This window comes from Panulirus ornatus, chromosome 41 (genome assembly GCF_036320965.1).
Source record: "Panulirus ornatus isolate Po-2019 chromosome 41, ASM3632096v1, whole genome shotgun sequence".
In the NCBI taxonomy this organism is placed as follows: domain Eukaryota; kingdom Metazoa; phylum Arthropoda; class Malacostraca; order Decapoda; family Palinuridae; genus Panulirus; species Panulirus ornatus.
In genome coordinates this window covers 16,098,967-16,116,318 of record NC_092264.1, presented here as the reverse complement: position 1 = coordinate 16,116,318, position 17,352 = coordinate 16,098,967, and the positions used below count along the sequence as shown (strand labels likewise).

The window sequence follows — 17,352 nt, the reverse complement described above, 5'->3', positions numbered from 1 at the left end:
TCTTTTTATTTCCACACATCTCTCTTACCCTTACGTTACTTACTCGATCAAACCACCTCACACCACACATTGTCCTCAAACATCTCATTTCCAGCACATCCATCCTCCTGCACACAACTCTATCCATAGCCCACGCCTCGCAACCATACAACATTGTTGGAACCACTATTCCTTCAAACATACATTTGCTTTCCGAGATAATGTTCTCGACTTCCACACATTCTTCAAGGCTCCCAGGATTTTCGCCCCCTCCCCATCCTATGATCCACTTCCGCTTCCATGGTTCCATCCGCTGCCAGATCCACTCCCAGATATCTAAAACACTTTACTTCCTTCAGTTTTTCTCCATTCAAACTTACCTCCCAATTGACTTGACCCTCAACCCTTTCGTACCTAATAACCTTGCTCTTATTCACATTTACTCTTAACTTTCTTCTTTCACACACTTTACCAAACTCAGTCACCAGCTTCTGCAGTTTCTCACATGAATCAGCCACCAGCGCTGTATCATCAGCGAACAACAACTGACTTACTTCCCAAGCCCTCTCATCCACAACAGACTTCATACTTGCCCCTCTTTCCAAAACTCTTGCATTCACCTCCCTAACAACCCCATCAATAAACAAATTAAACAACCATGGAGACATCACACACCCCTGCCGCAAACCTACATTCACTGAGAACCAATCACTTTCCTCTCTTCCTACACGTACACATGCCTTACATCCTCGATAAAAACTTTTCACTGCTTCTAACAACTTGCCTCCCACACCATATATTCTTAATACTTTCCACAGAGCATCTCTATCAACTCAATCATATGCCTTCTCCAGATCCATAAATGCTACATACAAATCCATTTGCTTTTCTAAGTATTTCTCACATACATTCTTCAAAGCAAACACCTGATCCACACATCCTCTACCACTTCTGAAACCACACTGCTCTTCCCCAATCTGATGCTCTGTACATGCCTTCACCCTCTCAATCAATACCCTCCCATATAATTTACCAGGAATACTGAACAAACTTATACCTCTGAAATATGAGCACTCACTCTTATCCCCTTTGCCTTTGTACAATGGCACTATGCACGCATTCCGCAAATGCTCAGGCACCTCACCATGAGCCATACATACATTAAATAACCTTACCAACCAGTCAATAATACAGTCACCCCCTTTTTTAATAAATTCCACTGCAATACCATCCAAACCTGCTGCCTTGCCGGCTTTCATCTTCCGCAAAGCTTTTACTACCTCTTCTCTGTTTACCAAATCATTTTCCCTAACCCTCTCACTTTGCACACCACCTCGACCAAAACACCCTATATCTGCCACTCGATCATCAAACACATTCAACAAACCTTCAAAATACTCACTCCATCTCTTTCTCACATCACCACTACTTGTTATCACCTCCCCATTTGCGCCCTTCACTGAAGTTCCCATTTGCTCCCTTGTCTTACGCACTTTATTTACCTCCTTCCAGAACATCTTTTTATTCTCCCTAAAATTTAATGATACTCTCTCACCCCAACTCTCATTTGCCCTCTTTTTCACCTGTTGCACCTTTCTCTTGACCTCCTGTCTCTTTCTTTTATACATCTCCCACTCAATAGCATTTTTTCCCTGCAAAAATCATCCAAATGCCTCTCTCTTCTCTTTCACTAATAATCTTACTTCTTCATCCAACCACTCACTACCCTTTCTAATCAACCCACCTCCCACTCTTCTCACGCCACAAGCATCTTTTGCGCAAGGAATCACTGCTTCCCTAAATACATCCCATTCCTCCCCCACTCCCCTTACTTCCATTGTTCTCACCTTTTTACATTCTGTACTCAGTCTCTCCTGGTACTTCCTCACACAAGTCTCCTTCCCAAGCTCACTTACTCTCACCACCCTCTTCACCCCAACATTCACTCTTCTTTTCTGAAAACATATTTCTCTATATAAAACTGCAAATACTTCTACAGTGAACATTTTATTATTATTATAATTTTGCTTTGTCGCTGTCTCCCGCGCCTGCGAGGTAGCGCAAGGAAACAGACGAAAGAAATGGCCCAACCCACCCCTACACACATGCACACACACACATGTCCACACACGCAAACATACACCCCCACACATCCCAACGTACACACATATATACACACACAGACACACACATATACACACATGCACACAATTCACACTGTCTGCCCCTACTCACCCCCATCGCCACCCCCCGCCACACACGGAATGACATCCCCCTCCCCCCTCATGTGCACGAGGCAGCGCCAGGAAAAGACAACAAAGGCCCCATTTGCTCACACTCAGTCTCCAGCTGTCATGCAATAAAGCCCGAAACCACAGCTCCCTTTCCACATCCACGCCCCACAGAACTTTCCATGGTTTACCCCAGATGCTTCACATGCCCTGATTCAATCTACTGACAGCACATCAACCCCGGTATACCACATCGATCCAATTCACTCTATTCCTTGCCCTCCTTTCACCCTCCTGCATGTTCAGGCCCCGATCACTCAAAATCTTTTTCACTCCATCTTTCCACCTCCAATTTGGTCTCCCACTTCTCTTCGTTCCCTCCACCTCCAACACATATATCCTCTTGGTCAATCTTTCCTCACTCATTCTCTCTATGTGCCCAAACCATTTCAAAACACCCTCTTCTGCTCTCTCAACCACGCTCTTTTTATTTCCACACATCTCTCTTACCCTTACGTTACTTACTCGATCAAACCACCTCACACCACACATTGTCCTCAAACATCTCATTTCCAGCACATCCATCCTCCTGCACACAACTCTATCCATAGCCCACGCCTCGCAACCATACAACATTGTTGGAACCACTATTCCTTCAAACATACATTTGCTTTCCGAGATAATGTTCTCGACTTCCACACATTCTTCAAGGCTCCCAGGATTTTCACCCCCTCCCCATCCTATGATCCACTTCCGCTTCCATGGTTCCATCCGCTGCCAGATCCACTCCCAGATATCTAAAACACTTTACTTCCTTCAGTTTTTCTCCATTCAAACTTACCTCCCAATTGACTTGACCCTCAACCCTACTGTACCTAATAACCTTGCTCTTATACACATTTACTCTTAACTTTCTTCTTTCACACACTTTACCAAACTCAGTCACCAGCTTCTGCAGTTTCTCACATGAATCAGCCACCAGCGCTGTATCATCAGCGAACAACAACTGACTTACTTCCCAAGCCCTCTCATCCACAACAGACTTCATACTTGCCCCTCTTTCCAAAACTCTTGCATTCACCTCCCTAACAACCCCATCAATAAACAAATTAAACAACCATGGAGACATCACACACCCCTGCCGCAAACCTACATTCACTGAGAACCAATCACTTTCCTCTCTTCCTACACGTACACATGCCTTACATCCTCGATAAAAACTTTTCACTGCTTCTAACAACTTGCCTCCCACACCATATATTCTTAATACTTTCCACAGAGCATCTCTATCAACTCAATCATATGCCTTCTCCAGATCCATAAATGCTACATACAAATCCATTTGCTTTTCTAAGTATTTCTCACATACATTCTTCAAAGCAAACACCTGATCCACACATCCTCTACCACTTCTGAAACCACACTGCTCTTCCCCAATCTGATGCTCTGTACATGCCTTCACCCTCTCAATCAATACCCTCCCATATAATTTACCAGGAATACTGAACAAACTTATACCTCTGAAATATGAGCACTCACTCTTATCCCCTTTGCCTTTGTACAATGGCACTATGCACGCATTCCGCAAATGCTCAGGCACCTCACCATGAGCCATACATACATTAAATAACCTTACCAACCAGTCAATAATACAGTCACCCCCTTTTTTAATAAATTCCACTGCAATACCATCCAAACCTGCTGCCTTGCCGGCTTTCATCTTCCGCAAAGCTTTTACCTACCTCTTCTCTGTTTACCAAATCATTTTCCCTAACCCTCTCACTTTGCACACCACCTCGACCAAAACACCCTATATCTGCCACTCGATCATCAAACACATTCAACAAACCTTCAAAATACTCACTCCATCTCTTTCTCACATCACCACTACTTGTTATCACCTCCCCATTTGCGCCCTTCACTGAAGTTCCCATTTGCTCCCTTGTCTTACGCACTTTATTTACCTCCTTCCAGAACATCTTTTTATTCTCCCTAAAATTTAATGATACTCTCTCACCCCAACTCTCATTTGCCCTCTTTTTCACCTGTTGCACCTTTCTCTTGACCTCCTGTCTCTTTCTTTTATACATCTCCCACTCAATAGCATTTTTTCCCTGCAAAAATCATCCAAATGCCTCTCTCTTCTCTTTCACTAATAATCTTACTTCTTCATCCAACCACTCACTACCCTTTCTAATCAACCCACCTCCCACTCTTCTCACGCCACAAGCATCTTTTGCGCAAGCATCACTGATTCCCTAAATACATCCCATTCCTCCCCCACTCCCCTTACTTCCATTGTTCTCACCTTTTTACATTCTGTACTCAGTCTCTCCTGGTACTTCCTCACACAAGTCTCCTTCCCAAGCTCACTTACTCTCACCACCCTCTTCACCCCAACATTCACTCTTCTTTTCTGAAAACATATTTCTCTATATAAAACTGCAAATACTTCTACAGTGAACATTTTATTATTATTATAATTTTGCTTTGTCGCTGTCTCCCGCGCCTGCGAGGTAGCGCAAGGAAACAGACGAAAGAAATGGCCCAACCCACCCCTACACACATGCACACACACACATGTCCACACACGCAAACATACACCCCCACACATCCCAACGTACACACATATATACACACACAGACACACACATATACACACATGCACACAATTCACACTGTCTGCCCCTACTCACCCCCATCGCCACCCCGCCACACACGGAATGACATCCCCCTCCCCCCTCATGTGCACGAGGCAGCGCCAGGAAAAGACAACAAAGGCCCCATTTGCTCACACTCAGTCTCCAGCTGTCATGCAATAAAGCCCGAAACCACAGCTCCCTTTCCACATCCACGCCCCACAGAACTTTCCATGGTTTACCCCAGACGCTTCACATGCCCTGATTCAATCCATTGGCAGCACGTCGACCCCGGTATACTACATCGATCCAATTCACTCTATTCCTTGCCCGCCTTTCACCCTCCTGCATGTTCAGGCCCCGATCACTCAAAATCTTTTTCACTCCATCTTTCCACCTCCAATTTGGTCTCCCACTTCTCCTCGTTCCCTCCACCTCCGACACATATATCCTCTTGGTCAATCTTTCCTCACTCATTCTCTCCATGTGCCCAAACCATTCCAAAACACCCTCTTCTGCTCTCTCAACCACGCTCTTCTTATTTCCACACATCACTCTTACCCTTACATTACTTACTCAATCAAACCACCTCACACCATGTATTGTCCTCAAACATCTCATTTCTAGCACATCCACCCTCCTGCGCACAACTCTATCCATAGCCCACACTTTGCAGCCTTACAACATTGTTGGAACCACTATTCCTTCAAACATACCCATTTTTGCTTTCCAAGACAATGTTCTCAACTTCCACACATTCTTCAAGGCTCCCAGGATATTCGCCCCCTCCCCCACCCTATGATTCACTTCCGCTTCCATGGTTCCATCTGCTGCCAGAGCCACTCCCAGATATCTAAAACACTTTACTTCCTTCAGTTTTTCTCCATTCAAACTTACCTCCCAACTGACTTGACCCTCAACCCTACTGTACCTAATAACCTTGCTCTTATTCACATTTACTCTGAACTTTCTTCTTTCACACACTTTACCAAACTCAGTCACCAGCTTCTGCAGTTTCTCACATGAATCAGCCACCAGCCCTGTATCATCAGCGAACAACAACTGACTCACTTCCCAAGCTCTCTCATCCCCAACAGACTGCATACTTGCCCCTCTTTCCAAAACTCTTGCATTCACCTCCCTAACAACCCCATCCATAAACAAATTAAACAACCATGGAGACATCACACACCCCGCCGCAAACCGACATTCACTGAGAACCAATCACGTTCCTCTCTTCCTACACGTACACATGCCTTACATCCTCGACAGTGAACATATGAATCAATATTCTTTTATCTGCTAGAAAAAGCAAGACAAATACAAAAAATACTGATAGATTTCTCACAACACACACACATACCTATACATTTCAACGTATACATATACATACATACACACACAGCCATATACATACATACACATGTACATAATTCATACTTGCCACCTTTATTCATTCAACAAAAACAACCAGACAAGTTTTCCACTTTAATTCCATACTTTTACTCATCCAAGATTAGCCTTATTAAATTGGCTACATTTCACTATCAGATGAAATCATTTTGCTCACTATTACTGCAAAGTCATTAGCAAAAATATGAATCACAAGTATATCACATTTGAGAAACATTTCACGTAAGACTAGCCTGGGAGGTTTGGTCTGATGCTCATATGCAGAGAGAGATAGGAACCTGCTACGGTGACAACCGATAGTTCCTGCTTCTGTCAAGCTCAGTACTGATGCACTCCCACTTTCTGCAATTTCTAGCCTAATCGATTGTCGGTTGCCAGCTCCAAAACCTATGAAATTCCAGCCCAACAGTGATAAGCCGCCCATACATAGAAAGCACTGCCATTTAATGGTAAGAGGCCAGATGATTTTGATATCCCAAAAAATGGATCTTTGGGATTATAGCGCACTTATCACACACACACAATGCTACTTGTGGTTGCTTTCATCCTATCCCTGCCAAGCTTGATCTCAGAAATCTTCCTGGGAGGGAACCAAATAATACTGGGGAGAGGACCCAGAAAAGTGTGTGTATGGAGGGGGGATTGGAGCATGCTAGGGAGGTGTGTTTGGATAGGGCATCCAGAAGCCCTTTTCTGCAGTGGCTAACCCCTCAGGAGCTAGTTCCTTAAGGATAAAAGGCAACAAAGATATATCCATAACATGGCTATCCTCAGCAAATAAATGTAGGGTAGACTGAAACCATGATGGAAGAATAAGAATGAAAACAACAAGGGTAGGAATGAATTTACAAGCAAATATGCACAGTCAAAATGGCGTACAGACTTCATTTAATGGAAAAGACTCCAGTATGAATAGGAGTCCTGACTGAAACCAGGCCTTGAATGAAAAAACAAACAAAAAACCACCAACAAACAAAAGAATAATAAAACTTTAAATGGGAAAAAACATGATCATGTTACATAACTGTTCTGCAAAACTGTTTCAAACATTTTGTTATATGTTACAGATACCTACAGATAACAACTGAAGGTTTTTAAAACCTACCACATCAAATTTATCCCAAGCTGCATAGTCATATGCTGATATCTTTTTTTTCTTCAAATTTTCACCTTCATTTCTTCTCCGTTTGCTGTCACCAGATGAGATTTTGATGGCTCCTTTTCCTGAAGAAGTCTCTAATTTCTTCTTACATCGTACAGGAGGACCAATCTTGAAAAAGGAATTGAAATGTTTAAAAGTCCACAACACCATGTCCACTTCTGATTTTCAAAAAAAAGGCTTAAAACATCTCACTTATTCTAGAAGCACTCTTCCCAAATCACATATTCTGAAAAGCTTCCTTACGGCATCTCTATCAACCTTATGCTTTCTCGAGATCCATTAATGCCACATACAGATCCATCATTTCTCTAAGTATTTTTCACAGACATTCTTTAAAGCAAACACCTAATCCACACATCATGCACCACTTTTCAAACCACAATGTCCTCCCCAAAATGAGGCTCTGTAAATGCCTTCAACCTCAATCAACAGCCTCCCATACATACCTATGCATATATATGTGTATGCACATATACATATGTAAGTGAGTGGATGTTCTTTCTTCATCTGCTTTCTGGTGATACCTCATCAACATGGGAAACAATGTTCAAGTATGAAAAAGAAAAGAAACATAACCCTTTTCATCTTATCTAAAATCTTTCATTAGAAAATAATACTCTAAATCATGCTCCCCAGTTATCTCTAAATCGCTTTTATACCATAGGTAGTCATTTTGATTTATCACAGGAATCCTCACACTCTTTAGACCTAATGCACGGAATGGAATTTAACATGTGGCACTTCCTATGATATGAAATATTACATAAATCTCGGCCCCTAAATGAGGTCTTGTGAGGTTTACATAGGTTCTATTGATTACTGGGTGATTGTAGATGTCTATAAAGACACAGGAATCAATTTACAGCATAACAGGAACTGTTCCACATTGGATCACATTCTAGTATTTCTAAAGATATCTGAATTCACTCCACACCTCTCAAACCAAATAACCCTCCCTCAAAACCTTACCACTAACAAGCTACTTAATACTGAAATACAACATATGAGTAAACAATGATAATCCCATCCTCTCACGAAATTATCTAAATTCACAGGATTAATTCCATAAGAGGAAAACAAGAGATTATATACATAAAAAACACATCTGCTTTCGTAAATACTAATGCAGATTCCCAGAGGTAGTTTCAGGGGCGAGGTAAAACACATTTGTGCCCAAAATATACCGACAAGAAACTCCTGTGCTCCCAGAGATGGCATGGCTGCTCACTGCATTGTCTGTTTGTAAAATATTAAACATTAGGACAAATCCTGACTGCCAAGGAGATTTAGGTTTTCAGATTTCATTGACTCTGTATGTTTTACCTTCTACTATATCCTCCAAACATTTTTCCTATAAATTACTGCTACTGCTTTATTTAATATCATCCAATGAAATATAATGCTTAAATTCATGCTACAGTAGTGATTATTTTGTAGACTAATATTGCAGTAAAAAATTCCCTCAGTATCCAAAGATAAACACACATTTACCCAGACATTCATATCAGTTAATAAGAAAACTAATTATAATTATAAACATTACCCTGTGCTTTACCTCTGTATTGGCAGGGCCTTCCTTGGACTGTTTAGACAATTTCTCGTCCTGCAACTTGATGTCTTTCTCCCAGTTATTCAAATCTTTTAAGAACTCTTGAAGATCCTCAGAACTATCTTTTATGTTTTTCTGTAAGAGTAAAGACGAATTCACATCCATTATCAATGTCTTCTACGATGTTCTATGTCGTGGCTTAACTTGCGTACGAGAGGCATGCAAAGCTGTTTGTTTACAAATAACAAGGCGAGGAGCCTCCTCCTCCCTGCCACACTATCGTACACTGTGCCATACATTATCATACTAATGTTATTTCATGTAATCGATTTTATTTGGAATATTTTTTAATTTGAATTATGGCATCTCCATCCTATTACAAAGTTCGCAAACCATAACAGTCCTATTAATTGTGGGGGATTCTGAGTATAGAGAAATGGACTGGGAATAGTTGGCTTCACTGAAAGACAGTCAGAGGCAAAGTTTGACGGTATATAATGGGAAAATAGGATGTCACTCAGCACATCAAAGTCTTAGTGGCTCATATACAATCGAGACTATATAACTAACTTTTACGTACAACATCATGAATATAAAAAATATCAAATGTGATACCTCGCTAGGAAAAAGTCATTATATAGTGATTAACCCTAACGAAGTGGTTATCAAAAACATGGAAAGATTAAATAGGAAACCAGAGTCAAAGACAGACAGTCGTTGGAACTACGCAGAGGTGAGCAGTTTCTTGGAAGACATAGACTGGAAAACAGAATTCCATGAAAGGATACAATATGCATCACGAAGTAAGGTTTGAAAAGAGAGACATGTGGTTCATCATAAGTTGTAGAGAAGTAAAATAGGCAGAGATTACCTATGAATATGTAGGTAGCGCAAAAGTGGGCCAAAATAAGTTTCCGAGGAGGGGATAGGGATGGACGTACCCAGCTGGAAGTGATGGAGATAACGACTTACCGGAAGGGCCGAAGGGGACATAGTGTATCTAAAGCGGGATGGTTCAAAAGGAGTTCGGCTGTCTTAAAGTAGTATTCTTGGAGATCATAAACCAATTTGGGTGTTTAATTAAATGCCCCAAGTGTATGAAGTGGGGAAAAAAAAAGGAAAAGCCTCGAGATCGCGGTGATTATTCCGGGTATAGCCGGCAAATCTTTGAGATGAACGTAGAAATCCCCTACATGAAAAAAATTGACTTGTGGATGCGAGGGAAACAGTGCCTCTTTGAAGGGAGTCAATAAGTCAAAGAGTTCTACCCAATATCTAGAAGAACATCGGGGGAAACATACGAGGCATGAAAACAAAGTCGTAGAAGAGAATTTTTGAACCATATGACTGAATTTTTAGGTGGTTTGAGATCCATGAGGCGAATGATTCTTAAGGAAAAAGGTTGTACTTGGTGATCTGGTACTGAGGAGTTAACATTGAACGTTTGGATTTCAGAGAGAAGAGGAGGATCAGGTAAAGAAGTAGACAGACAATGTTCAAAAGAGAGGAGGTTGGATCTAAGACCCCTGAATGCTGCAAAAGTGGACTAAGAAAGATCCAGGTCTCGCAGTTGTCAAGGGGGGCCCAGGAACCGTTCAGCCTCCTCTCGGTTGGTAACAAGGAACCGATTCATTATCGGAGATATATCATTTTGGTGTACTTCCAACTGCTGTTTATATGGAAAAATTTAGATTTAAGAAGAAACAATCGTTTTAGATTAGTGTTGTCAAGTATTATGGTTATGTGCGAGATGAAAAGAGAATGTGTTTTTGGATTAAAAACTACAGGCATCTTTTTGGCCTCGTAATGTTTCCTTTTATAATTTCCCTTACTTCAAATGGTGTGGTCTGAGGTGGGGTGTCAGGGGTTAGAGTAAGTAGGAGGGCAGAAGCTGAAGAGTGTATTCTGATATTATGGTCTGCACTGGGAGTGGTGAGGTCATAGGCTGTAGTGGGAGTGCCAAGGCGAATATGATGAAAGTGAATATTTTACTCATAAATTATTTCAACACATTCATACAGTATACCCTTGATTGTATGTGCTTTTTGTATCGTATTGTTACAAGGTCTTATGTCAGTGTGATATGTTTCAGGTGACGAAGTGCAACAGATAGCCTCCGAGTTACTAAATTAATGTAAAACCTCGAAAGTTAGGAACAAGTTGATCCTGGAATGTACATATTTGTTGGCATGTCTTCCAGTGTGTTGATAAGATAGAGTGTAATTCTCTGTTCGAGTGCATAAGAGTGAGGTGTCTTTCCCACACACTCTCACCTTCCTCACACATCTAAGCAGTCAAATCAACGCTCCGCTGGGCAGAGAAGAGGATTCCCCTTAAAGGTCAGTTTTACTGTTATACTGATATTAAATGTTTATGTACATGGCCCAGTACTCGTGGACACTGCTGCTTCAGTCATCATGTGGCAGGAAAAATTTTGGCAGAATCCCTTCAGGTGCTCTGCTGTTTTCCTCTACCTGATGCTTGTTTTTCATAAATGCAAAGAGAACCAGTCTTAAAAAAAGGTATGAGATTACCCCTCCAGATTCATTGCCAGGGGTGTTTCTCTTGAAAATGAATAGCCTTGCAGTTCATTTCCTTTCATTTCTGGAAGGAGTTCACTCAAACGGAATAAGCAACCTGATGTGAGTGACTGCAAGATTTACCAAGATTTACCAACTATACAACATGGAAAATGAATTTTTGCATGAAACCACCACACTTAAGAGCCATAAATTGTACTCGCAAAAAACAACCCTTGGCAAATTATTACAGTTAACTATTTTGCTGTTGACTTAAAGTTAGTATTTGTTTCTCCTATAATCAAAGGAGGCTTACTCAAATATTGGAAAAGGCTTTACAAAATCTTTTCATGCACACAGGTGAACATAGCTGGTCACATTGTACAATTCTGTGACCTCAAGATTTTGGGATCAGTAAATTGTAATCTAGTCTTTTGTACTTTGAACAGTTTTTATATAGAGGGATTTTTTTTTTCATTTCGTGACACTGAGCTCCTACATTAGCAGTTCCCCCATAAAATTACGTTTTCTTTTATACCATAAATATAGGTATAACTAATCAAGGTTACAAATTGCTGGTAATTTGAAAATGATCACATTTGGAGGTTAGTTTCGTATTAAAGTCTAGACCTGTTCATTAGCTGAGGTTGCTTGGCTGATTATTTTGGCTTTGGGAATATCGTCTACCAGGAGTTCACATGCGAATAACACTTTTATTGTCAATATTGTTTGATTTCTTATTCTATTCAATTTTCTAATGATGTGATTTGCAGTGGTTACTGTATTGCATTAGCGTGACATGGGAAAACTTTTAGAAGTAAACTATATAGTCTAAATTCAGATGTCTACCACACATTTTACACAACACAAAAGATCTCCTTAAAAGAGCTCACTACACTACAGTTACACACTGATCGACCTGTGCCAGTAATGGCACACCGAGAACACACGCCTGACCTGTGCCAGTAATGGCACACCGAGAGCACACGCCTGACCTGTGCCAGTAATGACATCACAAACATGGGCTGTCATTAACAAGATCTCCTGCCAGGCTTAGTTTTGGCGAATCATTATCTACAAACATCCCTATGGACCCTGTGGTGTAACGATTAGCGTTCCTGACTGAGTCAGCATTGGCTAGCCCGGATTCAGACCCGCATGGGTTCGAGCCCTTGGCATGGCAGTCGGGCTACACCCAAACCAAGTGTTCATCCTCCGCCCCCTCTCGAATATGGGCAATAAATAGATACCTGGCTTAGAATGGTGTGTGTGTGTGTGTGTGTGTGTGTGTGTAGAGCGAAAATATATTACATGTATACAAGATTAAAAGACAGGGCAGCAAGAGTGACCATTCTTCTGGTAATTTAGTGGGAATCCTTTTGGTTACTCTGGTATACAGATCATGAGGTATACCAATCATGATGCATACAAACCACGAGGTATTAGATTATGCGGTATACAGATCAAGAGGTATACAGATCATGAGGTATACAGATCATGCGCTATATAGATTATGAGGTATACAGATCAAGAGGTATACAGATCATGAGGTATACAGATCATGCGGTATATAGATTATGAGGTATACAGATCAAGAGGTATACAGATCATGAGGTATACAGATCATGCGGTATATAGATTATGAGGTATACAGATCAAGAGGTATACAGATCATGAGGTATACAGATTATGCGGTATATAGATTATGAGGTATACAGATCATGCGGTATATAGATTATGAGGTATACAGATCATGCGGTATATAGATTATGAGGTATACAGATCATGCGGTATATAGATTATGAGGTATACAGATCAAGAGGTATACAGATCATGAGGTATACAGATCATGCGGTATATAGATTATGAGGTATACAGATCATGCAGTATATAGATTATGAGGTATACAGATCATGCTGTTTATAGATCATGAGGTATACAGATCAAGAGGTATACAGATCATGAGGTATACAGATCATGCGGTATATAGATTATGAGGTAAACAGATCAAGAGGTATACAGATCATGAGGTATACAGATCATGCGGTATATAGATTATGAGGTATACAGATCAAGAGGTATACAGATCATGAGGTATACAGATCATGCGGTATATAGATTATGAGGTATACAGATCAAGAGGTATACAGATCATGAGGTATACAGATCATGCGGTATATAGATTATGAGGTATACAGATCAAGAGGTATACAGATCATGAGGTATACAGATCATGCGGTATATAGATTATGAGGTATACAGATCATGCGGTATACAGATCATGCGTTATACAGATGTATGAATCATGTTTGTTAGGTGGTTTGATCGAGTAAGTAATGTAAGGGTAAGAGAGATGTGTGGAAATAAAAATAGCGTGGTTGAGAGAGCAGAAGAGGGTGTTTTGAAATGGTTTGGGCACATGGATAGAATGAGTGAGGAAAGATTGACCAAGAGGATATATGTGTTGGAGGTGGAGGGAACGAGGAGAAGTGGGAGACCAAATTGGAGGTGGAAAGATGGAGTGAAAAAGATTTTGAGTGATCGGGGCCTGAACATGCAGGAGGGTGAAAGGAGGGCAAGGAATAGAGTGAATTGGATCGATGTGGTATACCGGGGTCGACGTGCTGCCAATGGATTGAATCAGGGCATGTGAAGCGTCTGGGGTAAACCATGGAAAGTTCTGTGGGGCGTGGATGTGGAAAGGGAGCTGAGCTTTCGGGCATTATTGCATGATAGCTGGAGATTGAGTGTGAGCGAATGGGGCCTTTGTTGTCCTTTCCTGGCGCTGCCTCGCGCACATGAGGGGGGAGGGGGATGTTATTCCGTGTGTGACGGGGTGGCGATGGGGGTGCGTAGGGGCAGACAGTGTGAATTGTGTGTATATGTGTGTGTCTGTGTGTGTATATATGTATGTACGTTGGGATGTGTGGGTGTGTATGTTTGCGTGTGTGGACGTGTGTGTGTGTGCATGTGTGTGGGGGTGTGTTGGGCCATTTCTTTCGTCTGTTTCCTAGCGCTACCTCGCAGGCGCGGGAGACAGCGACAAAGCAAATAAAAGAAATATATATATATATATATATATATATATATATATATATATATATTCATACTTGCTGCCTTCATCTATTCTCGTCGCTACCCCGCCACACAGGAAACAGCATCCCCCCACCCCTCCAGCGAGGTAGCGCCAGGAAAAGACAAAAAGGCCACATTCATCCACACTCAAGTCTTTAGCTGTCATGTGTAATGCAACGAAATCGCAACTCCCTTTCCACATTCAAGCCCCACAGACCTTTCCATGGTTTACCCCAGACGCCTCACATTACATACATACATCCATATATACAGAGAGAGAGAGAGAGAGAGAGAGAGAGAGAGAGAGAGAGAGAGAGAGAGAGAGAGAGAGAGAGAGAGAGAGAATCATCAACATCACCAGCCTGTTAGAATCCACTGCAAGACGTGTGGGAATGCTAAAGTAAAACATTCTAACTTATACGGGAGAGAAGCCTTATGAATGCTCACAGCGCCCACAAGCCTTCACCCAGAGGTTGTAATTTACTGCAGTACACAACTCTTCGTGCAAAGGAGAAGCCATATGAATATCCACAATGCGAAAAGACCTTCACCCAAAGGTTCCAGTTAATGAAGGATATGAATTCTCATGCTGAAGAATTCATACATAAATGCTCATATTGCCAGATGACTTTCTCCCTGAGGAATCATTTCATCCGACGCATGATTATTCATACAGGAAAGAAACCATTCACATGTCCACATTGCCAAAATACCTTCTCCCGTAGGAATAATCAAAAGGAGCACATGACTTCATAAAGGAGAGAAGCTACACAAATATTCATGGTGCTAAAAGACCTTTTGGAGAAGTGGTCTAGTGTAGCACATGACTGCTCATACGAGAAAGAAGCCATTTGAATGTTTACAATGCCAGAAGGCTTTCTTTGAGAGGAATTATTTAGTGAGGTACATGAATACTCATACTGGAGAAAAGCCATGTGGATGTTAACAATGCCAAAAGACCTTTTTCCCTAAAGATTCACTTAATGCTACAGTTCAATACTCATGTTCCCACTGTCAAAAGTCCTTTTCCTGGAGAAGTAATTTAATAAACCAAATAATCATTCATACAGGAGAGAAGCCATAAGAATATTTTTAGTGCCAATAGACCTTCGCCCAGTGAAGTACTTCAATAAACCACATGAACATTCATCCAAGAGAGTAGCCATATTAATGTTCATATTGCCAAAAACCTTCCACTGAAGTTGTTTAGCAGAGCACACAATCATTGGAGAGAAGCCATTTTAATATTCACAGTGTCGAAAGACATTTTCTTACTGAGATAGATCATTGTAGCGTATGACTGTTCATACAGGTGAGAAGCCATATCAATGTTCCCAGTGCCTGATGACCCTCGACAGCAAGAGGTATGTAGCGAAGCGCATTACCGTTTAGACTGGAGAGAAACCAAAACAATGTTCACATTGCCGAAATACTTTTAGCCAGGAGAGCCATTTAAAACAATAGAAAAGTTCGCATAGGTGAGAAGCCATTCACATGACCATTGGGCACTCTGGTCAAGGCTTCCACATTCCACAACAAAGGTGGCCATGATGAATATCAGTGTGACATGATACTGCCCTGCTTACAGACACCTTCAGACTATTTGATGTCTCACTTGCCGATGGAGAAGTCTGGTGAAGGAGGTAATTCGGCTCATCAGTCAAATATATCTTGTTCAGCAAGAAGTGGTCTAGTGTGGCACATGACTGCTCATACGAAAGAGAAGCCATTTGAATGTTTACAATGCCAGAAGGCTTTCTTTGAGAGGAATTATTTAGTGAGGTACATGAATACTCATACTGGAGAAAAACCATGTGGATGTTAACAATGCCAAAAGACCTTTTTCCCTAAAGATTCACTTAATGCAACAGTTGAATACTCATGTTCCCAGTGTCAAAAGGCCTTTTCCTGGAGAAGTAATTTAATAAACCACATGATCATTCATACAGGTGAGAAGCCATATCAATGTTCCCAGTGCCTGACGACCTTTGACAGCAAGAGGTATGTAGCGAAGCGCATTACCGTTTAGACTGGAGAGAAACCAAAACAATGTTCACATTGCCGAAATACTTTTAGCCAGGAGAGCCATTTAAAACAATAGAAAAGTTCGCATAGGTGAGAAGCCATTCACATGACCATTGGGCACTCTGGTCAAGGCTTCCACATTCCACAACAAAGGTGGCCATGATGAATATCAGTGTGACATGATACTGCCCTGCTTACAGACACCTTCAGACTATTTGATGTCTCACTTGCCGATGGAGAAGTCTGGTGAAGAAGGTAATTCGGCTCATCAGTCAAATATATCTTGTTCAGCAAGGAGAAGTGGTCTAGTGTGGCACATGACTGCTCATACGAAAGAGAAGCCATTTGAATGTTTACAATGCCAGAAGGCTTTCTTTGAGAGGAATTATTTAGTGAGGTACATGAATACTCATACTGGAGAAAAACCATGTGGATGTTAACAATGCCAAAAGACCTTTTTCCCTAAAGATTCACTTAATGCAACAGTTGAATACTCATGTTCCCAGTGTCAAAAGGCCTTTTCCTGGAGAAGTAATTTAATAAACCACATGATCATTCATACAGGAGAGAAGCCATAAGAATATTTTTAGTGCTAAATAGACCTTCGCCCAGTGAAGTACTTCAGTAAACCACATGAACATTCATCCAAGAGAGTAGCCATATTAATGTTCATATTGCCAAAATCCTTCCACTGAAGTTTTTTAGTACAGCATACAATCATTGGAGAGAAGCCATTTTAATGTTCACAGTGTCGAAAGAC

The 17,352-nt window shown here is 41.3% G+C and overlaps 1 protein-coding gene across 1 annotated transcript in view; it reads right to left on the bottom strand.

Moving 5' to 3' along the window:
* LOC139761713 (RNA polymerase II-associated protein 3-like) overlaps positions 1-9,281 on the bottom strand; it is a 46,626-nt gene extending 37,345 nt beyond the window's left edge. Inside the window, exons 1-2 of the mRNA XM_071686089.1 lie at positions 8,980-9,281; positions 7,368-7,532 (exon numbers count right to left, since the gene is read on the bottom strand). Coding sequence (XP_071542190.1) covers positions 7,368-7,532; positions 8,980-9,138 — 324 coding nt within the window. The 5' untranslated portion in view covers positions 9,139-9,281. The remainder of the gene's footprint in view (positions 1-7,367; positions 7,533-8,979) is intronic.
* Positions 9,282-17,352: the final 8,071 nt, after the last annotated feature.